Source organism: Rhinoderma darwinii, chromosome 6, assembly GCF_050947455.1.
Source record: "Rhinoderma darwinii isolate aRhiDar2 chromosome 6, aRhiDar2.hap1, whole genome shotgun sequence".
NCBI lineage: Eukaryota > Metazoa > Chordata > Amphibia > Anura > Rhinodermatidae > Rhinoderma > Rhinoderma darwinii.
The window spans coordinates 136,178,449-136,204,019 of record NC_134692.1 but is presented as its reverse complement, the minus strand read 5'-3'; the positions used below and the strand labels follow the sequence as shown (position 1 = coordinate 136,204,019).

The window sequence follows — 25,571 nt, the reverse complement described above, 5'->3', positions numbered from 1 at the left end:
TCTGTCAATGGGACCGTTTTCCGAACGAGAAAGTATTAATAAAATATGCATTGAAAACCTTGACCATGCTTGCTATCAGTGAATGGAAACAATCTGGTTTACATCAAGAAGCTGAGAGGAGCTGCTGCAGCAATATGGGGTGTTCTCTCTCTCTCCCTCCTCCCTCTGCTGCTACACCTCCTCTTGGCGTGCACCCCTGCTGCCGTGGCACCTTTCCGCCTCACTTAGTGTTCATCCTATAGCGGCTGCTGCTGTGACACCCCTTTGCGGGCACCTCAACACCTCCTGCTTCTCTGAGAAGGGAGAGCTTCATTATAATCTGTTTTAAAAAAGAGGTTCTGCAGCAGCTAGGATGGTTTGAAAAAAAAAAGTTAACGCGCCGGTTTAATCAAGCGCTGGAGTTAATTAAATGGTGTTCTTAAGCTGCTGGTCTTCAACTTGTGGCTCTCCAGCTGTTTAGAAACTACAACTCTCATCATGCCTTGACCGCCACAGGCTGCTGGGGTGTGGTGAGCGTTGTAGTTTCCCAGCTAGAGAACCCCAGGTTGGAGACCGCTACCCTGTCGATTTTTTGCTCTGCTATGTATTAAACCACATGTGTAGCTCCGCCATGACCGATGTTTGTGTTCTCACAGGACCTCCCAATTCCTGCAGCCATGGCGAAGCAAATGGGACGAGACCCCGGCCTGAAGGAGAAGGTGAAAATGTTCCTGGGATGGGGACCGTCACGTGGAAAGTCCAAACATCCGGAGTGGCGGCAGCCGGAGTACATCATCACGGTGGAGTTACTAAAAGTAAGGGCTGCAATAACTTCAAGGAGAGAGGAGAGACCGTCCACTGCGCTTCAAAAGTGTGAAAATAATCTCTTATGCTGAGATATAAGCACTTTGAGTTACAGGCCCGAAGCCTGAGGCTGCACTACTGAGAGGTTCTGGTGACATTACCCTCAGGTGCAGTGTTGTCATGGAAACAGTGTGTGGCTCCAAATCACCAAATATATCCTCCTCTACATCCTTCGTAGCGTGGATAGCGGCCGTTCTGTCTATATATGTGGAGACCTCAATGTATCTGGTGATGACCCACGCAAGGACCACGACAACACCGCACCGGACCGAGATCAGAAGGGACGTGATGTCATCAATCTCTCAGTAGTCCATTTATAGGCGGAGGCTGCAAGTGATTATATCTTCACTAATATGAACCTCGTTAGCCGTGACCACCAATCAGAGCCCTGCTTTCATTTCTTAGAGGGTTTGTTTCATTAGAGACGTGCCGTCTCGTGACGGAGATGATCGCCGCGGGTCCGCTGCATAAAAATGTACTGTTACGTGGCCCGCGCAACTGCACCAGAACCAGAGCTGCTCTTACACAGCGTCTCTGTTCTGGCTCGTATAGGGGGGTACCAAGCTGGGGACCCCCTCTCTATGAAGTCCATATGCCTTAAAAGGTCATTTTGTCAGGGGGTCCTTAACCCCTTCCCACCGTAGACGTTTCCGGTTTTTTCATTTTAGTTTTTTTTTCACCCCCGCCTTCCAAAAGCCATTACTTTTTTTTTTTAGTGTTCTGTCGCTATAGGATTATTTTTTTTTGTGGGACGAGTTCTAGTTTTTAATGGCACCATTTACTGTACCATATAATTACTAGGGTGAAATTAAAGCAAAAATAAATAAAAAGCACATGGGGCAATGGGGGTACCATAGGGAGTCACCCCCTTCTAATGGCTTAAATGTCACTGTGGCATTGACTGTGGCATCTTAGAGGTTAAACGGCTGGGACAGTGTTGTCTCCGGCCATTAGTGCAGGGTGTCAGCTGTAATATACAGGTGACACCCGCTGCGGTGTATGGAGCAAACTTAACCTGTGAGTCCCCTCATACACCCCGTCCCCTCCCGACTAGTACAAAGTTATGTCAAATGTCAGAAAGGGGTTAAACTGTTTTGGAAAATTACAACCGGAGATTGGGTGCTATAGGCAACAAGATCAGATTTCCTGTCCGTATTGACGTGTCGGCCCCTATATCTGTACGGTCACACTCATCATCTTGTACGTTTTTCTCTGCCAGGAGCTGAGCGCAGAGAGTGCGCTGAGCATTCGTATCCGAGCCATGAATCAAATCTGCGAGCTGGCAAAAACCAAAAAATTTGAAGATGTAAGTGTACACTGGGAATTATGGATAGTTTTCATGAAATGTGCCAATGTTGTAAGAATGACTGGAGCTGCAGTGTAAAGCATAAGGGAGAAACAATGCATGATTTCAGACTTAAAACTGAGCCCTAATGGGCTGTAGAGCTAAAAAGCGATTTATCTTTGTGTTCATTTAAATACGCTTCTATTGAGCTTGTGGTGGGTTGGTCCTTGCACGCAGAGCTGCAGTGTACAGCATGGGGGAGAAGCAGTCCAGTAGCAGTGGGTTTCAGACTACCTTATGTTCCAGTTGACAATGCAGACAGATTAGAGTCACAGATAATAAATATACCACAATGGAGGAACACCGCAGAAAACCATGAAGAAAATAAGCCGCAGGTATCATCCATAGTGTAATAGACCCATTACTGGACTTGCACTTTAAGTGTTAAATGCATTGTGGGTAATTATTTTTTTTTTTTCGTGGCTTGTTGCCGTCTTGTCCGTATGATCACAGCACGCCGTGGAAGCAATCTGGAGATCTGTCGCAGATCTACTGGAACCGGATCAGCCAGCGGAGGGCAGACACAACGTACTCCACCTATTGAAGAGTCTAATTCTGGGACAGGTACAATTCCTACATCCATCTGCACAAATTTATGAAGGTGTTTTTGGAGACTGGTCTAATGTATGCCAAATATTTAACAAAAATTCTCCAAAAATCCTAATTGATTGAACTTCTCAGCAGGTTGACCGCTTGGGTTTTCTCCGCGCTCATTTCTTCCGCGTTATAAAGGATTACCCCAGTAACGAAGACCTCGTGGAGAGGCTGGAGGTGTTCAAAGCCCTCACCGATAATGGCCGAGACATCACCTATCTGGAGGAGGAGTTGGGTAGGTATTAAAGGGGTTTTCCCATATTAAATATTTATCACCTACCCACAGGATATGTGATAAAAATCTGATCCATGGGACCCGCACCGATCAGGAGAACGGGCTTACCTTGTTCCTGTGAGCCTCATATCAATGGAGCGGTAGTGCGCATGTTCGACCACTGCTCAATTCATTTTTATGGGACTGCCGAAGATGGTGCCCAATAGAAATGATTGTGTCGCTGGCCGAGCATGCGCGCTACCGCTCCATATGAGGCTCACAGGAATGGCAAGGTAACTCTGTTCTCATGATCGGTGGGGGTCCCAGTAGGCTGACCCCCATCCGATCAGGTATTTATGACCTATACTGTGGATGATAGATGAAGGACCTACACCTATATCGATAACTGGGTTTACCCGACCCCCTGCTGCACCTGCAGGCTACAGATTTCAGGCGTGTGATTAGTGGAGAGGGGGTTGTGCATGAGCGCGGCTTTCTCCATTCTGTTCAATGGGAGTTCCAGAAACAGCCGAGCAATTCTTGCTCGGCTGTTTCCTTAACGTCCATAGAACAGGATGGGGAAAGCCACCTTTTGCACTAGTCCCCGCTTTGGAATCGGCAGCCAGCTAGGTGAAGCGGGGGGTCATGTGAACCTAGTTCTGTCCCGGTCCCAGAGCTAGGAGACCCACATCTATCAGACATTTATGGCATATCTCATGGATCGGCCACAAATGTCTACGTTGGGAATAATCCTTTACGTGTTTGTATTGACTGACGGTAATCTGTATTCGTTTCATTCCAGCCGCGTTTGTCCTGCAGTGGATGGAGGTCGGCTTGTCTCCGGATTTTCTGCTTGTGCTGGTGAATCTGGTGAAGTTTCACAGCTGTTATCTGGAACATTATATTGCTCCTATGGTGCAGTGAGTATTCCTAGTATCTTTATCACAACGTCACCGGACATTCAATGTATATTCGTTTACAGTATAGTTTGTTTTCTGAGCCAAATCGTACCGTATATATCAAGTTAGATGGTATACTGGTTGTCCACTACCAGACAACTGATGACCTATCCACAGGATAGGTAATCAGTGTATGATCGGTGCGGATCAGACACCCGGACCCTGCACCGATCAGCTGCCTCCAGGCACCGAACATCCATGCCGGAAGCAGATGGCTCCAGTCACGGAATAGCGGCCGAGCTGTAGTACTGCGGCACGGCCTCTATGCGATGTACGGATCTAACTGCTTGCGGCTCCGTACATTGTATACTGTGCAATGACGTCCAGTGCCTGCAGGCAGCCGAAGCAACGCATTGGTGCGTGGCCCGGGTGTTGGAGCTGCACCGATATACCGATGACCTATCCAGTGGTGGAAAACCCCTTTAATCACAATTTTATCAATCTCTAATCACAGAGTGTCCCTCTGGAGGTCCTGTCCTGCATTACACAGGCCACCCATTGATTTGAATGGGCACTGTGTAATACCTAATTTTTCCTATGGTGGTGCTGCAGAGAAGCTGAACTCTTACTGCCAGGTTTCCCCACAGCTGATCGCTGGGGGTCCCACCAGGGGGGACACTTTGTGATATACTTGTCAAGGGACCATTCTAAGGGTTCTTTTACACAGCCCAATATGGGCCATGAAAACGAGCGCCGATCAACGAGACAGCTTGTTGATTGGCGCTCGTTTGCTCTTTTCACCATAAGCAATGATTGGTTATGTATGGGTAAGAGTGATCATTACTACGATCGTTCATTTCCATTATGACGGCATTTTATTGGCCGCGTATATGAGCAGATTAGTCGACAAACGCTCATTTGCCCGTGTAAAAGGGCACGTAGGGATTGTCCAATGCAGACAATCCTTTTACTTGTATCCCAGAGTTGCATTCACAAACTTTCTGATTGTTTTATTGGAAGCAGTCAGCAAGTTTATCAGAAACCGTTTAGCTGTTCAGGGTCCACATCTTAACTGATCATATATTAGGGTGGCCATAGGTGTTCATAAGCATGAAAGGGTTTTTGAGATTCGGAGATCACGTGATATTAAAGGGGTTGTGTCATGATGACAACTCTTCTCCATATCGACATATTGGGGCATATAGACGTTATAGAGGGGTCCCTCGCCCGGGATCTCCGTCATTGAGCCAGAACAGAGCTCCTCTGCCTGACTCGAACGTCCTTCCATGTAATAGATGGACGGCTCATCTGCAGGGGAAACGTATGGCCAGAGAAGGTTTTCCTGGCAGAATGAGCTGTTTGTTGGGAGCCGGACCTGCGATCAACTGATCGCTGTGGTGGTTGTGATCACTGCAACTTAACCCTATATAATCAACACTGGGGAATAGATTTAATACGTTTTGTTGTATTTTTAGTCCTCATACACACAAACGTGCTTTTGCAGCCGCAATTCACCCGCAAATCTGTTGGTGAATTGCGGACACATTCGTTTCTATGGGCTCATGCGCACGACCGTGGTTTCCACGGTCCGTGCATTGGCTTGGAGCCCGGACCGCAAAAAGATAGGACATGTCCTTATACGGGCTGCATTTGCGGGTGGCCCGCGGATGACGCTCCGTGGCCGTCAGTGCTGCGATCACAGGCCGTGCACACGAGGCCTTTATGCTTTCATACATAATAGGGCTGTGCAGTATTTTTGCTTTTTTAATGGTTTTTGATCTTTCTCTTACAGAATGATTTGTCTGCTTTGTAATCGGACCACTTCTTACAATGATATTGAGGTCAGTGGTTTAACTCCTTGTTTTTACTGTACGCGAGGCTCCTGTGCGCTCTACTCCTTTAATAAATATAGTCCTATGATCTGATCTAATTTATATTTGATTATGAAGTGAAATTCCTTTAATCCGGCGTTTTATAATCCAGAAAGACCAATAGTCCAGCGCAACGTCTACAAGACTAGAAGCTGAGACGACCAATGGAAAAAGTCCTCTGGTTGTAAAAGACTGGCCACATTTTATTTAGGGGTTTCTTACACTTTATCTGCGATGCCTGATAATCCAGAATATTTGATAATGCTGCCCCTGTTGGTCCTTGGTGATACCAGACTAAAGGAATTTTCCTGTAATATAGGCTATTCCTTGACATCTGCAATGTATTTAAAGTGGTTGCGCCTCAGTGGACATTTATCACCTATCCATGGGATAGGTGATAGATGTCTGATCGCTGGGACCTCCATCGATCACTACAACAGTCATTGGAGAAAGCAACTCTTGATCTGGAGGAACCAGTGAGTCCGTTGAAATCAAAGAATGTCCCACAAAACGTAATTTTGGGAGCATTCGGGGCTGGGTCATGACTAGACCTCCAGCCTGTCACTGGGGAATCTAGCAAAAATAATCGATTGAGCTGCAAGCCCAAAATGATGTGATCCTGGTCGATTATCACTAGAAATTAATAGAAAGTGTCTTCCCAGGTTGTATGTTTTTGCCGTATATATGTATTCAAAGGGTTTTTCTGAGACTCTAATATTGATAGCCTGTCCCTAAGATAATCGATCTAACATCTTCTTGCACCCCTACCGATCAACTCCCTAAAGGGGGCTGTACCCTTCATTGTTTACCAGGCACAGCGCCATACACTTGGTAGTGGCTGTGCCTGGTACTGCAAGGGAATAGCACTGAGCTGCAATACCAGGCACTGCCACTACCAAATGTACAGCGCTGTACCTGTAAGCAATGAAGGGGACGACTCCTTCACTTAGTTGATCAGCGGGGGTGTCTGGAGTCGGACCCCCACCGATCTGGTATTGCTCACCTATCTTAAGGATAGGCCATCTATATTAAACTCCTGGAAAACCCCTTTATGGATTTTGTTAATAAAGAAGCTAATATTTGTGGTTCTTCTAGGTCTCTTTGAAGGTCTTGGATGCTGTGGTTTGCTATAACTGCCTGCCGTCGGAGAGTATCCCCACTTTTGTCATTACCCTGTGCCGGACAATCAACGTCAAGGAACTTTGTGAATCTTGCTGGAAGGTGCGCACTGTCCGAGTCAAACTATCGCAGCTTCTTTTTCGGTGCCTGTAACACTGCTTAAGATTGAATGTTGCCATATCGACTTGGCTTGGGTTACCCCAGCTCTCTACATGAACACCTCATTCTCCCCTGTTATTTATAGCATATAGCCATTTAATTCCAGGTTGTGCCCTATTATACAAAGACTTGTTCTCCGTACTGAGTCCTGAAATGTTACAGGGTAGAACAGTAAGTTTCAGCCCCTTTTGTGTAGAAATAGACAAGACTTCTAAAAAAAAAAAATGTAAAAACCCTTTGAAATGACTTTTTTTTTGTTTTTTTATATTGATATTCTATACTTGGGATAAGTCATCAATATCAGATCGATGGGGGTCTGACTCCTTTCAACCTGATGATCAGCGGCCCGGTCCCTTCATTGCTTACCAGACACCGCTCTGTGCGTGTGGTAGTGGCTGTGCCTGGTACTGCAGCTCAATCCCATTCAAGTGAATGGGACTAAGCTGCAGTACCAGGCACAGCCACTATCGAATATTCGGAGCTGTGCCTGGCAAGTGCAAAGAAAAGGCCAGATCATTGTGGCTTCTTCAATCCGCTGATTTGTGGGGGTGCTGTGAGTCGGACCCCCATTATTAGTAAATATTCTGTATAAGTATACTGCCATTTTATCTGATGTCTACTACATATTGTTTCGTACAACACGATACCTGACCCATAATATGTACCAAGCCCATAGGTCGCAGTTTGAGCCTAGAGAAGTTGTCGTCCCACCAGGAAATCTTTTTGGACTGTTTATAGATCTGTAACTGAATGTTTATAATGTTCTGTTTTCTTGGGGTTTTTGTTTTTTTTGTCTCTCTAGCTGATGAGAAACCTCCTGGGAACACATCTCGGTCACAGCGCTATTTATACCATGAGTCGTATTATGGAAGACAAGTAAGAGCCTTTCGTAAAGTGTACAGGGATCGATCATTATGTGCACCATGCGGTCCATATGTCCTATTGGGGTACATGGATGTCGTAGGTTGGAGTTTCACCTCTCAGGACCCCTTTCTATGAGCAAAAACGGAGACTCTCACACATAACTGCATCCAACCTGCCAGATTAAAGACGTCCGTGTATAACAATCAGGATATCTAATAATCCGGGTTCTATTAATTCCCACTGATGCTGAATTAAAGTAATTTTGCAGGAATAAATACACAACAGATATTGTCTGGATCTGCTCCCTTGAATGTAGCAGAGCTGCAGTACGAGGCGCAGCCGCACTCCCAAATTTTACTATGCTAGATAAATATTAGGTCAGTGAGTGCGGCCGCCCTTCGTTCTACTGATCGAGGAGGGGGGGGAGACCTATACCTACCATTCGCATGAGGAGGGGCCTTCCATGTATATTTGCAGTGAAACCTCGTCTGATGATGATTTCGGATTATGACTCAAATATTCACTTTGTTCATGTCTTTTCAGAGTCTATTCAGAGGACGCCCCCCTTCTGAGAGGAGCCGTATTCTTTGTCGGGATGGGGTTGTGGGGCGCACATAGGTTGTTTTGTTTGAAGAACTCGCCAATATCTGTGCTCCCCTCTTTTATAAAGGTAAATGGCTACAGATGGAGCGGACTTTGCAGTCTAGTCTGTTTCAACCTTTCTGTCTTGGGGATATTTAGTTATTGCTCACAGCTCGATCCAGAAATTAAATCTGATTAAATCCACATTTTGTATTCATGCTGCTAAAAGAAAGTCTCTTGGTTTCCGTTCAGGCGATGAACTGCCCAAACGCAGTGGTGTCTTATGAGATCATCCTGTCAATCACAAGACTGATCAAGAAGTACGGGCGAGAGCTGCAGGCAGTCACGTGGGACGTTGTCCTGGATATTGTTGAGCGGTTATTCCAGCAGCTTCAGGTAAAGCCGCATATGATTTTGACTAGACATAATTTACCACACATCCATTTACTAGTGCTATGATCGCAGTAATAGTAAACTCCTAAAAAAAAAAATAATGAAAAAAATTGTCCCCCTGAGAGCAACACTTTATATACTTACCTTGCACAGATCCTGAGTTACATCCTGTATTATACTTCAGAGCTGCACTCACTATTCTGCTGGTGGAGTCACTGTGTCCATACATTACATTACTTATCCTGTACTGATCCTGAGTTATATCCTGTATTATACTCCAGAGCTGCACTCACTATTCTGCTGGTGGAGTCACTGTGTCCATACATTACATTACTTATCCTGTACTGATCCTGAGTTATATCCTGTATTATACTCCAGAGCTGCACTCACTATTCTGCTGGTGGAGTCACTGTGTACATAAATTACATTACTTATCCTGTACTGATCCTGAGTTATATCCTGTATTATACTCCAGAGCTGCACTCACTATTCTGCTGGTGGAGTCACTGTGTACATAAATTACATTACTTATCCTGTACTGATCCTGAGTTACATCCTGTATTATACTCCAGAGCTGCACTCACTATTCTGCTGGTGGAGTCACTGTGTACATACATTACATTACTTATCCTGTACTGATCCTGAGTTACATCCAGTATTATACCCCAGAGCTGCACTCACTATTCTGCTGGTGGAGTCACTGTGTACATACATGACATTACTTATCCTGTACTGATCCTGAGTAACATCCTGTATTATACTCCAGAGCTGCACTCACTATTCTGCTGGTGGTGTCACTGTGTACATGGATTACTAACATTGCACTGATCTAGAGTTACAGCCTGTAGTGGACTCCAGAGCTGCATTCACAATTTTAGTCTTCACCGCTCAAATCTCCTAACATTCTCTGCTTGTTCAGTGTCTGCGTTGTGGTTTTTATTCTGCGATGTATGCACATTTTACGGTAAACCAATTTAGAATAAACTGTCTCGCTTCATCGTGGGAGCTCAGCTAGGTTGTTAGGGGTGGGTCTATGTTACCGACTTGGAAACCAGCTATAAAATACTGGCAAAAGCGCAGCCTGTTTCTCAGATAATACTACTGCTGCTATTTCAGATGCTGCGGAGTCCGGAGTTGAGGGCGGCCGTCCACAACCTATTAACGTCTGTAGAGGAACTGTATGAGCTGAGTGATTTCCATGGTGACGAGGGGAGATTCTTTGATCTTGTGGAAAGAAACTCTGATGAGCGACCTGTAAGTTCCCGTCTATAATTTACATATTGCCAAAGCCGCCGTCCGTCATAAAGAAATGGGATTATTAAAGTTTTGTTGAAAAAATATATTTTTAAGGTGATATTGATGCAATTTCGGTCGCTTCACAGGCAGCGTCTGTTGTGAATGTCATAACGTACAGAGCCCAGAGCATTCACCCAGGGAAGGAAGGATGGGTGCATGACCTGCAGAAATTGATGGACAAGTATTTCAGGTCTGTATTTTTGGTATAGTTTGACATGGGTGACCTGTGAGGATGTTCTGTACCGGTACAATCGGCCCATTTCATATTGTCCAGTAGATATTTGATGCGGCTGGATGAACGTCCTGTTGTAATACAGCGGATTATGCCAAACCTCTACGAATACAAAAAGGCTACAAGGTTTAAAAATTTTTTTAAAAAAAAGTCCATTCACTGACCGCATGCAGAGATCTTGGAAATGGGTTTTTTAGTATATAGATAGAAAATGTATATTTATTATAGACCTATATAGATAAAATAATAAAAGGTGTAGTCACCCCCTACCCAGTCCCCCACCGCTCCCACCTTGATGTTTCCGGTCGTTACCCAGCTCGAGATGACTGGCTGAAACGCGTCGTGCGCGTGAGGCCTCTGAACCCTTTTAATCTAAACTATAAAGTGAATACAATGTCTTTTTTGTCCTTCAGGAATGAGGCTCGCTGCGTTGTGCGTATGAAAGTCCTGGATGTTCTGTCCTTCACCCTCAGCATTAATAGACAGTTTTACGAGGTTGGTTTCTGTGTTGCTTCTTAGGCCCCGTTCACACAGTTGTTTTTTTTTGCGCTATTTTTGATGCAGAAACCGCGCAAAAAAAAGTCCGAAACTGCTTCCTATTGATTTCAATGGGAGGCAGAGGTGCTTTTCCCACGAGAGGAATAAAACGTTCGTGGGGAAAAAAGCATCATGCCCTTCAGGGCTTCCGTCTCTGACCACCCATTGACATCAATGGAAGGCAGAGAAAGCGGATCTCACTGCGTTGTTTTGCCTGCGGCGCTCAATGGTTGCGGCCAAAAAAACGCCACAAAAAAATTTTTTTTTTTTTCCCAGCAGGTCAAAATCTGCCTCAAAATTCCTGACTGAATTTTGAAGCACATTTTTCTGCCTGAGAAAAAAACTGAACAGGGCCTTATGAGAACGCACTCAGATCACATATATCTTATCTATGGATTATGGATATGCCCCAGTCGGATTCAAGTGTCTTGCTTGAGCCCAATTTTTTTTTTTCCGCTTTGAATTCAACTACTGTTTTTTCATGCATATTTTGGGGCATTGACGCCCCCAAAATACGCCTGAAAACACAGCGTGTGGACATACCCTTATTCTACAGATATTCATGCCTTGTAGACTGCTGTACATGGGTAGAGCTAGACTAAATGTCACATGTTTCCTCATTAGGAAGAACTAATTGAGAAGGTGGTCACTTGCCAATTGGCCCATATCCCAGAAGATAAGGATCATCAAGTTCGTAAACTTGCCACCCAACTCCTGGTCGACTTGGCTGAATGCTGCCACTCTTGCCACTTCAACAGCCTAATGGATATCATTGAGAGGGTGAGGGTTTTTTGTGTGGCCATACTTAAGATTTATGTATTAGTCTCTACCACATCTAATAATTGAAGCTTTTAAAGGGGTTCTCCACTTTAGACCATGCCTACTTGTTTTGTCCATTGAAAATCAGCGGTTTCCAAAGTGTCCCCCAGCGATCGGCTGTAATCTAACAGTAAGTGTTCAATTTCCCTGCAGCGCCACCACAGGGAAAATGAAGCATTACAGTGTCCATTCATACCAATGGGTTGTCTGTTTAATGCAGGGCCAGGACAGTGCGGCTCCTCCTGATTCTCCACAACCATATGATCGTATTCTTTTATAAAACGGCCTTTACTTGACTCTTTGTTTTTAGGTTGTGACCCGTTCTTTGTCGTTGACTGAATCTCCCGGACAGGACGCGTCATCCCTGGAAGATGTGAAGACCTCTGTGCTGGGGCTAATGGCTATATTACAGGTGGGAATTAGCAGAGGGAATTACTCCTCTTTTATATGGGAAAGGTGATGTACTTTTCTGATGACTAGTAGTTAACCTGTAACGGGAACATGTGTGTCCTCTGTGCAGACCAAGCTGTATACTCTACCAGCAAGTCACGCCATGCGGGTATACGAGATGCTGGTCAACCATATCCAGTTGCACTACAGAAACCTGTACAGCTCTCCCATTGCCAGCAGTATTCGTCTCCAGGTAAGTACTAGGAGCATTAGAGCAGTCTTTACACTGCTGGAGCGTACAGACACGCTGTTGCAGTCATGTGATGTGACGTCCCATACTACAGGGAGGGGGGAGATAACCTCATGTTCAATGAACGGCAGGTCACACATGCAGGAGGTAAACATCAGGAGCCTGGTCATGTATGTGACTGCATTGAGACCGGCTTACAGAGGCATTTCAGCTACAGACAGCACATCAGTAAGTTACTCCTCTAACTAGTTAAACAGTCGCCACACAATTTTTAAAGACCGGGAAACCCTTTTAACATTTGTTTTTTGTCCCTTAATGGTTGTAGACTGCACTGATGTTTCATCCATAAGTCCCATGGCGGCCATTGGATGAATATCAAAATGGATTAGTATTGCTGTGGCTTACGACTATTGAGGGACAAAGGAATTTCATGTGTAATTATATAAGAGTGTTGTGTTTGGATTTATTTTGCTGCAACTCGACAATTTCAGCGATACAAAAAATAAATGTATAAGGCAACAAGTGCTAAACAAATCTTACAGCGCTGACCTTAAGAATTCATCACCATTTCCCTGCTGTTCGCCGCATTTCTGCATGATGACCTGTCATCTAAAGTGGCAACGCATTAGGTTATCTGACCGGCCAGTCACGGCCTGCTGTAATTGGTTTGTTCAAAGAAAAACATGGCTGCTTTCTTCAGTCACATTCATATCAATGGAGCTGAGCTGCGATACCAGATACAACCCATGAGCAGATGGGCCGCTGTTTTCTTATCTTGGACAGCCCCTTTAATTCCAACTATTTTTGTTCAGAATTTTGTTATTAAAGTAGTCCTTATTTGTAACCTTTTTTTATTTTTTTGATAGGTATTTGATTTCTTCTTATTGCTCCGAGCCGACTCTCTGAAACGCATTGGTCTTCCCAACAAGGATGGAGCTATAAGGTTCAGCCCGTACTGCCTCTGCGATTCTGTGTAAGTGGCGTAGTAGAAACCTTGGACACCTTAAGAACCTTTCTTCCCTTTAATCTTTCATGTTTGCAGAGCAAATGTGAAGTCTTGCTGTGTATTTTGGGTAAACCTCTTCTATTCTTGTGTCCTGTAGGAGTGAGCCCGAGAAGAGGGTGACTGACAGGAAATCTGGTAACCTGTCGCCCCCTGCTGGAAGTCCCAGCCTCTCGTCCCAGAGCGGTTGTCCTCGCATGGGTTTTCTGCCATTCTCATTGTCATTTGGGGTCATCCTGCAATGCCTAAAACAGGTATCTTGTTCATCATTTATCTCCTTCGTGTTCTATGAATGTTACATTCTGATCTCTTACCTTTCATCTTGTAGGAGACGGACTGGAAAGTTCTGAAACTGGTTCTCAACAAGCTGCCTGAGTGCCTTCGTTACAAACTCCTAATCCTGTCCTCTCCCTGCAATATTGACCAGCTGTCTGCGTCTCTGTGTACCATGGTGAGCGACCTCCAAGACATCGGTCTATCCAAAACCTGACTTCTGTTATCCCCCAATAACGCAGTACTCCCCGGAGGATCGTGATTGCCATGTATCCCTTTATTACGGTAGTCGCCAACTTGTGACTTTGATGCTCTTTGTTCTAGCTGTCAGATCGAAGTGCCAGCGACCGTCTTTACAACACACCGGATGGTTTCTCCCGTACAGACCTACAGCTCGCAGTGGTTCCTGTGTTGACTGCATTGACTTCATACCACCCGTACTTGGAAATCACTAAACAGGTATGACTTTATGGGTCGCTCCACTTTGTGGCTTCCATAGAGATTGCGTCTTCCATTTACAATAGTGAAGGGTAAAGGCGAGCTCTCCAAACCTCCCTAGGTTCGAATCCTTAATTACTTTACATTGATGGCTTATTCTTGGCCACCAATGGGATCGGTGGGGTCCCACCAATCAAAGTTAAGGGGTAGCGATGATTGGTGGAGCGCCACAGCCACTTCACAGCAACAATCCTACAATTGTGACTGTGTCTGGAACTGCATCTCTGCCCATTCACATGAGCAGGGTTAAGCGGTTGTACCAGATACTGCCACACGTATGAGCACCGTCAGATACTGCAGTGAAGGCGCTGCTGCCCCCTAGTCAGCGCTGCTGCCCCCTAGTCCTGCACATCACAAATTGATGGCCAGAAAACCCCTTTAAATGATCTCACACATGCAAAATGAGCTAAAACAAAGTAACGGCCTAGTCCAAGAATACAGTAGTGGTATCACGGGTAGGAGTTTGTTGACTTGTCTGACTTTTGTTTACAGAGGGAAATGGTTCGTTGTCTGGAAACCGGCCTGATCTACCGCTGTGCCAAGCAGTGTGTGGTTGCCCTGTCTATGTGCATGGTAGAGATGCCAGCGATCCTGATTAAATCGTTACCAGTGCTCATTGTGAAGCTGACCCACATCTCCGCCACAGTCACCATGGCTATCCCCATGCTGGAGTTTCTGTCCAGTAAGTAATTTGGATATTATGCTATGCCAATGTAAAAGATGTGGTGAACAGTCGACGTGTGCAGTTTGTGATAGAATTTGCTATAGTGTGTGTTAATATTGGTCTATGGGAAATGTATTTGTATAATGGAGCCCTCTCGTTTCTTTTAGCTCTCGTTCGGCTGCCGCACCTTTACGGGAACTTTGCTGCCGAGCAGTATGTTAGCGTGTTTGCCATTTCTCTTCCCTACACAAATCCATCAAAGTAAGTATGCACGAGGACTACCACCTCCTATATAACGGCTCCCCCAAAGCTGATCGCCAAGGTCCAGCTGCTACTGAACCACATTTTATATCAGTGAGTGACCATGAAATATTTGGCCGCGCTGAGGTCAACCACTAAAATATATTTTTAATTGTTTGCTCTGATTGTTACCCCCTAGTGGTTGACATGAGAACCCCTAGTGGTTGGCATGATACCCCCATCATATGACACATCTACTTGACAATACACCTCCCCTGTCCTCATATCGAAATATATACACACGTGCACTAGATGTATTTTGTATAACTTGTGTCTAATCTACCAATTTGAACGTCCCGTCCTACAGATTTAACCAGTACATTGTGTTCCTGGGGCACCATGTAATTTCGATGTGGTTCATCAGATGCCGGCTGTCTTTCAGAAGAGACTTTGTGCCTTACATAACAAAGGTAACTGCAGCAATTTATCAGGTTGGTGCTCCGTTATCGAGATCTCCTGTTTAGCCCACGCTCCTCTCCACCTTCCCAGGGTCTGCGCTCCAATGTCCTCCAGAGCTTCGATGACACACCCGAAAAGGGGAGCTTCAGGGCGCGCAGCACTAGTCTGAATGAGCGGCCGAAAAGGTAAGCCTTATCCGGTTCTATAAAACTGACTGTAGGATTCTTATTATTCTACATGGAACGTATAGGATTGTTCATCACTACGTCCAGGTGGCACTTATTGCATCTACTGCTTGCAGTTGTGTTGATTGACACACGCTCAGTAGCGCCGTCCCACCTCCCGGATCGTCTTATACGCGGGTGATTCCGTATATTGTGCATGCAGCCAATAGGAATCCGCGCCCACTAAGATGACTTCTCACCAGCATATGACATAGACGTTCGGAGAGGGGATGAAAAGAACACCAGGGGGCGCCATAAGTATGGGACGGCAATATATACACTCCGGAGCATTTTTTTAAATTTATTTTTCTATGGTTCGAAATCAAATTGAAAAATTAATTTTTTGCATGATCTTATAGAGAAATGTCATCTTCGGTCATGGGACAATTTAAAAGATGGACATTTACTTTAGAACATGCAACATCCTTATGTAATCGCAGGTGGAATGGCGCTGTGCCGGCCCGTGTCGTCTGACCTTTTAAAGGGTCACCGTGATCTGATATATCCTAGATGTACGTGAGAAGATCACATTAGTGAAGTCTGTGATCTCGGACCATTTATAATAAAAGTGCTCTATAGAACGATCAAACCTCTTTGGGACGGCGCTGAGATTTTGGTCACTAGAAATAATACACAAAGTCCTACCCAAAGAACCATTCAAATCTGATCACTTGTAAAGTCCTAATCCTTTTTACATGACAAACACAGCTTTTTATGTCTATGGGCGACTTCAGGCTCAGCGGGCATTTTTAAGGCTGCTGTACGTATGCGGTTCTGTCTTGGGACTTTACATACCAATATTATCAGATGTCGTGACATTTAAAAGTATGTTCACACGCAGTGTTTTTAGGCGTATTTTGGGGCGTTTACGCCTGAAAAAACAGAAGCTGAACGCCTATAAACATCCTCCCATTGAAATCAATGGGAAAAACTGCATGTAGTTCATACGGGGCGTCCTTTTACGCCGCGGTTTTAAAAAACGGAGCCTAAAATGATGCTCCGTAAAAAAAAGTAGCATGTCCCTTCTTGAGGCGTTTTTTTTGGAGCTGATTTTCCATTGAACACTATGAAAAACGCCTGAAAAGAAGCCTCATTTTCAGCTTCAAAAAACGCCTGAAAATCAGAGGCCGTTTTCTCTGAAAACCGCTCCGTATTTTCAGACGTTTTTGAGTTTGCGTGTGAACATACCCTTAATAGTTAATCACCGTATAAGTATATTCTCCGATGCCGTTGATCACTAGACGTCTACATAATTTCACTTCTGAGCCGGTGGCGCCTTCATCGCTTTTCCTGCGGCCATTCCTCTGACATGTCGCCCTCCAATCCTCGCTAGGTTTTATTTCCTTATGACTGCTTATTTCTGTTTTGTGGATTTGTCTATCATACACCTGTGATGATTGGTAATTTTGTGTTTTAAACCATCCTGACAGGGAAATCTATTATGTTCTTAACAGGTATGTTGCGGTGTTTTTACCTATCCGCACCAAGTGACATCAAGGTGCTGCCATGTGACCATTCAATGGAAAATATTTCTCCAAACTTTACCATAGTATCTCTTGTATTATTACATGTAGAGATCAATGTATAGTTTGTAGAAGAGCCTTTTCATTTTCTAAGCCATCCTTAAAGGGGTTTTGAAAGGACTGACCCATCAGGACCACCCCTGTCTTTAGGCCCTATTGGGTCTTATGGACGTCGAAGGAAGTTTTTCTATTTGGATTCTCACTATGAGCCAGAGCGGCTAACAAGCCGCAGATTTGGATTGTCCATGTCTTACATGTACAACCATTTCTTTCGCTAGCCACGTGTAATACTACATTTCCCCTGTAGTGGTCACTGCAGGGAAAATGAGCAGCTGACGATCAATTCAGCTTTCTGTCAGGAGTCTCGGATTGTCGCGGTGGCTCACATATTAAAAGGGTTGTCTTTGACTAAGACCATCCCATTATTTTTTATGGTACATTAGCTAGACATGCCAAGAGTGGTTGTTGAAAGTCTAAACTACTGGGACCTGAACTGATCCATGTCCCCATTCTGTGTAGTACTGGCCACACATGAGCGGTCGATCTCCATAGAATTAAATGGAAAATATGGAAGCCTGTTTTTATAGATGGCAACCATACATGGATCACTCTATCTATCGGCCAGCAATCACTAGCAATGAGTCCCCCTAGATTAGGGCTACATTAGCCTGGAGAGAGGGCTACAAGTCATCTCTGCACCCTGGACTCTTTAGAAACAAAACTACACGTGTTTAAGGAGTCATTGCTGCAGGGAAGTGTCATGGACCCGTCTCGACTGAACGGCTGAAGTCGGCGCACAGGGGCTTGACTAGCTGCTGTTTTTCGGCCTCCCGATTGATTTTATCCTCTAGATCACTAGTATTATCACCAGTAGTCTTTGTGACCACTTTATATCAGTTTACATGAGTTTTTAGACTGTCGACCTGCGACCCTTCACGATTCCATTGAATAAGGTCACTCGGCATTACCTTGACGTCTCCAATATATTCACAGGTGGATTTCTTGGTCTTTATTTCCTGCTGCATTTTAGTTGGTGCTGCTTTCTCCTCCTCTTCTTTTATTTGAACTGTTTTTTGTTATTTTTCTATAAAAATGGCTTTTTTGTAATTTACCAATTTCTCAAAAGGACCATTTGTGAGCTGCGGATATTGATGCTTTGAGTCTGAATAGCCGTTTATGACAAGTGGCACAAACTCTGCCGTCCATAGGTTTGGCCTGGTATTAAGAGCCTGGGTTATGACGTTGAGGCGTACGTCTGACTTTGGGTGTACTTTTTCATAAAACCTTAGGAAACCGCAATTCTCTGGTATATGATCAATAGATTAGCTCTGGTTGGCAGCCAAAGTCTGAAAACCTTGCATGGCGGCCGCAAAGAATTTAGATTCTCGGCCACAACCTGTAGACAGTCTTATGTGACCCTCTGTAGGCAGTGCCACTTTTGTAGACTACTTTAGACCTCCTCAGTCACCCAGAAAATCAGTCTAGTGTAAAACTATATAGAGGAGGGGGATACAGCTACAGCTTTTCTTCAATGTTTTAGTGAAACGGCACGATGCGGGTAATGGTGGCAGCAGCAAGCATCTAATTGGCTCAGAGCACGCTACATCGCTGACATCACACCAGCTAGACCCCGCCCAGAGGCGTAACTTGGAGCGCCTCGCCCCCAATGCAAAATCTGTAACCCGGTCCCACACCTACCATGTGCCATTTATGATGCTGGTGTCTTATGTGACAGATGGGCCTCCTCTGGCATCAGGGCCCAAGTGCAACTGCTATTTCTGCACCCCCTATAGCTACGCCCCTGAGCCCATCCTCTCCACAAGCATTATGCGGAAACCAACCGATGGAAAAGTCAAGGGTGAATTTGAGAAGTTCACATAAAGGGTCCTGAGAAGGCTCTGGGACCCTCAGCCATCTGAATACATTTTCTTTTCAGGACACTTATTGCATGTAGTACCCAATCCCCCCCCCCCCCCCTATTAACCATATACAGTAAAGTTATCGTTGTGTTGGTCTGGAATATCTGGGTGACTGTATAAAGAATTGAGGCGCTATGTGGTTTCACAATGTTATGTAAGGTCCCTCCGGCCGAGGGGACGCATCTCCATCTCAGCCACAATGGACTCCTATGATGACTCTGCTGCTTTTTTTTCCTTTTTGTTCTCATTTTGCTTTTCGCCCTCATTTGTCGCATTTATTTTCTGTTTTGTTTTCTGTTTCTCCCTTTCTATGGTGTACCCCCAATTACGATCTCCACGGGCCTTCTGATGTACCCACTCTACACGTCTTTACACTGGTGTCCACCTTCATCCTTTGTGTGGATGGGGGTGAATTTTTTTTCCCCCACTTCTGTGAAATATGGGCTGGGCGGTGGGCATCGTTGCCCCTTTTTTTTACCGTCCCGCGGGTTACTTCTTGAACGGGTAGCTTGAAGCTATCCAAACAAACCAAGCCGGGCTTGAGTGACTCCTCCCCAGTGAAGGAGATGAGAGACCTTTCCAATGCCTTTCGATCTCGCAGCATCAGTGTGTCGGAACGTGCTGCATACAGGTATAGGCGGTCGGGGGGAGGGGGTTACACTGCCCTTTCACTGGGATACTTGAATGCATGCCAGGGAGACTTGCATGGCAAACCTAGACACTAGTGCCCATTCTCTAACCATCCCAGCTATCCCAAAGCTGGAGAGCCCTAACACACCCAATGCACGTCTTACGTACTGAAACTATTGCAACAAGTAGACGAACTTAACCCATTTGGTGAAGACAAGAGTGCGATCTCGGAGCATCACGTAGGACAGGAGATTATGATCTGTAGTCCTGTTGGTTGAATAATGATCCATGACCTATTTTATCATATGCCATGGGCCATTTTCTGGTGGTGGTGTTGGTGGTGGTCCGGCTGCACTCTTCTCTTGGGGTGGGTCAATGTAGACTAAAATGTTCTATGGTTGGTGCATGACTCGTTCCTATTAAGATTGAGACAGGTCTGTGGATCATGACTTGGGTTATTCCAGTATTATCTAGTTGCTTTGGGTTTGACCCATTGGATTGGCCGGTCCATGCTTGCAGGTGGCTGAACCTGGCGTGAAATCCACTGCAGTATCAAAATTCTAGAACTTCAAGAATATAGCCCAAGGAGTTAGGCAACTTTGCAAATACTTTGCTTTACTTGCAACTTAAACGCCCTTCAAGTCCAGATATACATACAGAATTCTGCTGGTTTACTGTAAGGATGAAGGACCTCACTGCAACCCCTGCTGGTTCAGTGTCTGTACTTTCTATGCTTTGTTGCATTCACTCTCAACACTGTACAATAGGCGAATGTAGAAGAGCAACCTCTCTCGCTACGCAGTACGTTATGGGATCCCCGAACTTGGCGGTTTCCATGCGGCTGACTTTTTGTATGGAGTTCTGGATAAAGAACACGACCTGTTGTAACCAGATCTGTGCCAGTAAAGTATTTGTAGAGTTGCTCAAGGCCAGATTATTAAAACGAGAGCTCCCCTTAAAGGGAAAAACCAGCAGAGTTGGATAGATGAGGGTATTAGAAGGTTTTTGGAGGCCATCTGGATGTGCAGTCGGTTTTGGCGGCTACACTCGGCTTTTCCAGGGTTAAGTCATGCTCCTACAGACCTGCCCTGAAGATCTACCGCAATCTAACACGTCGTCGTTTTGTACAGCCGGATGCAGACCTCCGTGACCAGCTCGAGTCTGAGCTCGGCTGACGAAAGCTCCATGGCCCAGGCTGACGATAGTTTGAAAAATCTTCACCTCGAGCTGACGGAGATCTGTCTAGACATGATGGCCAGATATGTCTTCTCCAACTTCACTGCGGTTCCCAAGAGGTAAGACCATAAGAGACTGAAGTAGTCACGGCCCGATACTGCCTGGAAATACTAGCGACGTAGAGTACATAGATCGTCACTCGTACCTCCGTCCACATGGAGCAATGATCGGTAATGTACGGGGACAAATGATCGTTATTACGATCGTTCGCCCCCCATGCATTCGCTCTATGTTGGCACCAGGGAGATGTGCTGCCATCTACTGACCATTTTATTGGCCGCCTAGATGATGCAATCCGTCGAGCGTTTGCTCAGTCATCGATCATTTCCCCGTTTACACAAGTCAAGTATCGCAAAGGAGCTGGATGAATAGTCCAATCGAGAAGGGTCTTTCTTTAGATTCAATAATCCTCCAATTTGATCCAATACTCTTCGAGACCTTTGTATATGTGATGACGGTTGCAATGGGTGGGTTGTATTTGGACGTTTTTTTTCACATTTTAAAGGGGTAGTCCAGTATTTAAAAAAAACATGGCTGCTTTTTCACAGGTTGTGAGTGGTATTGCAGATCTGCCACACTCACTCCAATACAGCTGAGCTGCAATACCAGACATGACCCATGGACAGGTGTGGCGCTGTTGGAAGAAATCGGTCATCTTTTTTGAATCCCCTTTGTTAGAACTTAATTGGAATCCACCAAAGTTTTGTTAGGGTCCATCTACTGCTGTCATTATGAAGTAATTTTACGTGCCGCTAATGTCTCTGTTGTAGGTCTCCAGTTGGAGAGTTCCTCCTGGATGGGGGAAGAACCAAGACCTGGCTGGTTGGAAACAAGTTGGTGACTGTGACAACCAGTGTAGGGAGGGGGACACGTTCACTTCTTGGCTTGGATACTGGGGACGTCCCAAAAGAGGGGGATGGTGAATTCAGGTAATGGCGTGTTATACATTTACCACACAACTGGTTACGCTGCCAGTTTTTCCTTTCCATGTTCCTCACGATCCTCTGTGCTGCTGTTTTGAGCATGTTGCATTGTTTTTGAGATCTTTTTGAAGAACATAATGGTGTCTCTGTTTTCCATCTTGAAGCACACCCATGCAAACCGAAGCCAAAGAAGCGCCCAAGATCGAGCCGCTGTCGAGAAAGCCGGGTATGCAAACGCCACGTCACAGAGTCCGCTCCATGTCTGGTGAGCTCACTTCATTGGGGGGAGAACTCCTCTCCCTTTTATGATTTTCATTTCGGGGTGTTCTGAAGGTGCGGATCATCTTCTGAGAGCTGAGTACACCAGGAACCATGGGACAGATATTGTGTCACTGTAGATAACCCTATAGCTTTTCCAGCCTCCTATTACTACTGGTTTCCCTTCCCGGCAATTGTCTGCTCTGCTGCTAGTACCACTGTTGGCATTCGTCCTCCTGCACTGGTATATACTGGAGGTCACTGGTCAGCTCTGTTTGTACAGAGCCGGCCATGTTCACACGCAGCATTTTTGACAGTGCAGTAAAGTACCGCGGCGACCAGATATTACATTGTAGTGAGTGGGGTTTTCTCTGGATCGGATTATAAGGAGGGTCCAGTGTTTTCCACCACATCGAGGATCTAGAGTGCCTCCTCTACCTTCTGGTTAAACCACAGACACCCAGACTGCACCCATTTAAAGTCACTGGGTTAATTCGGGTGCCAATGGTGTCGGTTATACCAGGAAACCTGCGCTTCCTATGACGGAGCGGAATGACTGAAACGCCAATGCAGGTGTGAACAAGCCCTAAGAATCATGATGTCCTTATCCGAAACGCCTCTGGGACCACCTGTCGGGAAACAGGGGTCCCCAGATGGCTGTTCGACATTCCTATCCAGCCGAGAAGTGGTGGAAATGCATACGAGGTTCTATGTGGAAGTCGGAGAGTTGCTCGATCAATTGTCTCCATAACTCTTAAACTTGAGCGGAAAGTGGCGCACACCTCCACCTCCCATATGTGGCTGCTATGTCAGGTGGTCCAGGTTTCAGAGGTGGGATAGGAACCCAAATGTTTTGCCCTGGGGCCTCCACCAACCTTAATCCGGTTGTGTATATTCTATTTGCACGAGTTGCGGCTGTCACGGCACGCTACGATATTGCAATATATTTACATGCAGCTCTGTGCCGCACCATTGCTGCCATATGTGCCATTATACAGGTGGGCGTACTGGCCTAGTACACTGTAGTAAGAAGGATGAGCTGAGCTTTGCCTTTCCATGGCTCAGTTAGTGCCAACCATGACTTATAAATGCCTGACTACCTGCAAGGAAAGCAAATGCAGTACAATTGTTGGGAGAGGGACTGCTCGTAACTTCACGTTGCAAATCTGAAGCGTGTGATCGTGTGGAGCTCGTTGTCGTAGTTGCTGCTGTTGCGTTTTGGTTTGCGAATTAATACTAGTGATATTTAACCCTCAGAACTTGATTTAGACCAAGTTTTTGCTTTTTTTAATCCCTGTTACCTGTTGTCGTTTTTCTCTGTTTTTTATATTCGTCCTAGTTCTGTAGCGTTTAACCTTTTGCGATCTGTTAATAACCCACGTTGTCTGTGCTCAACGGATGGCGCCTTATTGGTCAACGCTATGACACAAAAGATTAAAGCATACCTATTGTAAAAAAATATCAAGCCTTAAGATGATGTAGTGGAGCCAGAAGTGTTGCGCCTAATTGACATATATGGGTCTGTACTCCGCTTTCCCTTTAATTTCTCTGCAATGTGCTCAGTGGGCGGGCTCTGCCGGGGGTGGGGGTGGAGACATTTACTCTGGCCAATCAGATGTCTCCGCTCTACTGCCCACCCCTTCTCTTTCACAGCATGCAGTCTCTCACACAGACGGAGGCAGAGACCCTGCAGCTGCATACCCCCTCTCTCCCCCTTGTCTGCGTTAAGTGACCGGAAGGTTTCTGAACATTTACAGGGTGCTTGCAGGCAGTGAATGGGGAACTACAGGCTGCTGGAAGGTGAGGAAGATGCCTTGTTGTCTTAATGAGCTACAGTACAACGTTTCATGTATCCACTACTAATAAAGTATTACTGAATTAGGCCAAATAACTAAAAAAATAATTACACGATAGGTATGCTTTAAGATCTCTGCTTGCTTTCAATCAATTAAACTATAGTTTGTTCTGCTGTCCTGCTTACAATGTAATGTTTTTCAGGTGGTCATGGACTTCGCGCTGGATCTGAAGGCCTTTCACCTGGTGGAGCAGGAAGCCGAGCGGACAAGATTCCTCGTAGGATACCGGTGAAGAAAGAGAAAGCCACGTTGGCTGATTTTGTTCCAGTACTGACACAAGGTTGGGCTGAGATACTTGTGCGTAGACCTACAGGTAAATTAAACGTGTTTTTTGTTTTTCATTCTAAATTTAGAAAATAAACCAATTCCAACCTTATAATTCTTTTATTTTTTTTATTATGTGTTGTATTTCATTCAAAACTGAGAAATGTTGAAAAATCTTCAGAATATATCAGCCATTGTCTGTGTTTCTTACAATGTTGTCTATAAGGCAACTGTCTGCAGCAGGAGCCCTCCCCCACTAAATGTAATAGACAGTAAATCTAAGCTCCTCCCCCTTTACCAAGTTGCACCTCATTCTGCTGCTAATCAGCTGTAAATGGAAGGGATCAGAAGGAAGTTTATGGCTTTGTTCTCTGCAATATCTGTGTGACTGCCTACAATGTTTACTTTTATCGTTCGTGTCTAGGTGTAGTGTTCCTTTAAGCGAATACGTTTTTATGGGTCTTGACATTTGCAACTCGCGTTGTATTTACGCCATGTACACAATTAGATTATTTTGTATGATCCTATTAACGGTCTGTGGTTCTGCTTCCGTTTTCCCAGGTAATACCAGCTGGCTTATGAGCTTGGAGAACCCCCTCAGCCCCTTCTCTTCAGACATTAACAATATGCCTCTCCAAGAACTGTCTAATGCCCTAATGGCAGCCGAGAGGTTCAAAGAACATCGTGAGACCGCGCTGTACAAGTCCCTCTCCATGCCCGCCTCCAACCTGACCTCTGCCGCAAGTAAACCCACCCTCCTCCAAAGATCCAACACAGGTAGGTGGACGCAGGAAGCGGCATCCTGGATAACGTGGAGACACCCCCCCCCCCCCCCCCCCCCCCACTCCAGTCATCCCTAACATAAAGGATAGCTCCGTGCTTGTCGGGGCATCGCAGGTAACCGTTTTAAAGGGCCAGGCCAATAAAACATGACCATTTACTATAAAGTCCTGGCTCCTACCTTATATATATATTGCTGGGTAATGCTTTTTGCAATTGGCTTCATGGTGTGACTATTGGTTACAAAATTACTTTCACATCAACCGCTAGGTGAAAATTCTCTTCCCAGCATTCATTTAGTCTGACTAAATGAATCACAGGGTATTCCTAAACTACACTATTTATCCTGACACCTTGTGTTGCCTTGATGACTAGCGTTTAAGAGGTTGTCAGGGATAAAAAGGCTCTGCTTTA

At 45.3% G+C, this 25,571-nt stretch overlaps 1 protein-coding gene across 4 annotated transcripts in view; it reads left to right on the top strand.

The window, feature by feature from the left end:
• The window catches only part of TSC2 (TSC complex subunit 2), a 37,443-nt gene that overhangs the window by 583 nt on the left and 11,289 nt on the right, over nucleotides 1–25,571 (top strand). Inside the window, exons 2-31 of one of the 4 annotated variants that reach the window (XM_075830554.1) lie at nucleotides 636–794; nucleotides 2,063–2,149; nucleotides 2,642–2,752; nucleotides 2,873–3,017; nucleotides 3,799–3,916; nucleotides 5,688–5,736; nucleotides 6,862–6,987; nucleotides 7,847–7,920; nucleotides 8,452–8,578; nucleotides 8,743–8,886; nucleotides 10,000–10,137; nucleotides 10,266–10,369; nucleotides 10,825–10,906; nucleotides 11,573–11,728; nucleotides 12,078–12,179; nucleotides 12,288–12,410; nucleotides 13,274–13,380; nucleotides 13,511–13,664; nucleotides 13,739–13,861; nucleotides 14,008–14,142; nucleotides 14,674–14,863; nucleotides 15,013–15,106; nucleotides 15,453–15,555; nucleotides 15,635–15,729; nucleotides 17,199–17,222; nucleotides 20,971–21,135; nucleotides 21,847–22,005; nucleotides 22,164–22,264; nucleotides 24,256–24,426; nucleotides 24,939–25,154. In XM_075830554.1, coding sequence (XP_075686669.1) covers nucleotides 657–794; nucleotides 2,063–2,149; nucleotides 2,642–2,752; nucleotides 2,873–3,017; nucleotides 3,799–3,916; nucleotides 5,688–5,736; nucleotides 6,862–6,987; nucleotides 7,847–7,920; nucleotides 8,452–8,578; nucleotides 8,743–8,886; nucleotides 10,000–10,137; nucleotides 10,266–10,369; nucleotides 10,825–10,906; nucleotides 11,573–11,728; nucleotides 12,078–12,179; nucleotides 12,288–12,410; nucleotides 13,274–13,380; nucleotides 13,511–13,664; nucleotides 13,739–13,861; nucleotides 14,008–14,142; nucleotides 14,674–14,863; nucleotides 15,013–15,106; nucleotides 15,453–15,555; nucleotides 15,635–15,729; nucleotides 17,199–17,222; nucleotides 20,971–21,135; nucleotides 21,847–22,005; nucleotides 22,164–22,264; nucleotides 24,256–24,426; nucleotides 24,939–25,154 — 3,661 coding nt within the window. In that variant the 5' untranslated portion in view covers nucleotides 636–656. Of the gene's footprint in view, nucleotides 1–635; nucleotides 795–2,062; nucleotides 2,150–2,641; nucleotides 2,753–2,869; nucleotides 3,018–3,798; nucleotides 3,917–5,687; nucleotides 5,737–6,861; nucleotides 6,988–7,846; nucleotides 7,921–8,451; nucleotides 8,579–8,742; nucleotides 8,887–9,999; nucleotides 10,138–10,265; nucleotides 10,370–10,824; nucleotides 10,907–11,572; nucleotides 11,729–12,077; nucleotides 12,180–12,287; nucleotides 12,411–13,273; nucleotides 13,381–13,510; nucleotides 13,665–13,738; nucleotides 13,862–14,007; nucleotides 14,143–14,673; nucleotides 14,864–15,012; nucleotides 15,107–15,452; nucleotides 15,556–15,634; nucleotides 15,730–17,198; nucleotides 17,223–20,970; nucleotides 21,136–21,846; nucleotides 22,006–22,163; nucleotides 22,265–24,255; nucleotides 24,427–24,938; nucleotides 25,155–25,571 lie in introns of all 4 variants that reach the window. The other 3 variants (XM_075830553.1, XM_075830557.1, XM_075830556.1) reach the window with 3 other exon arrangements.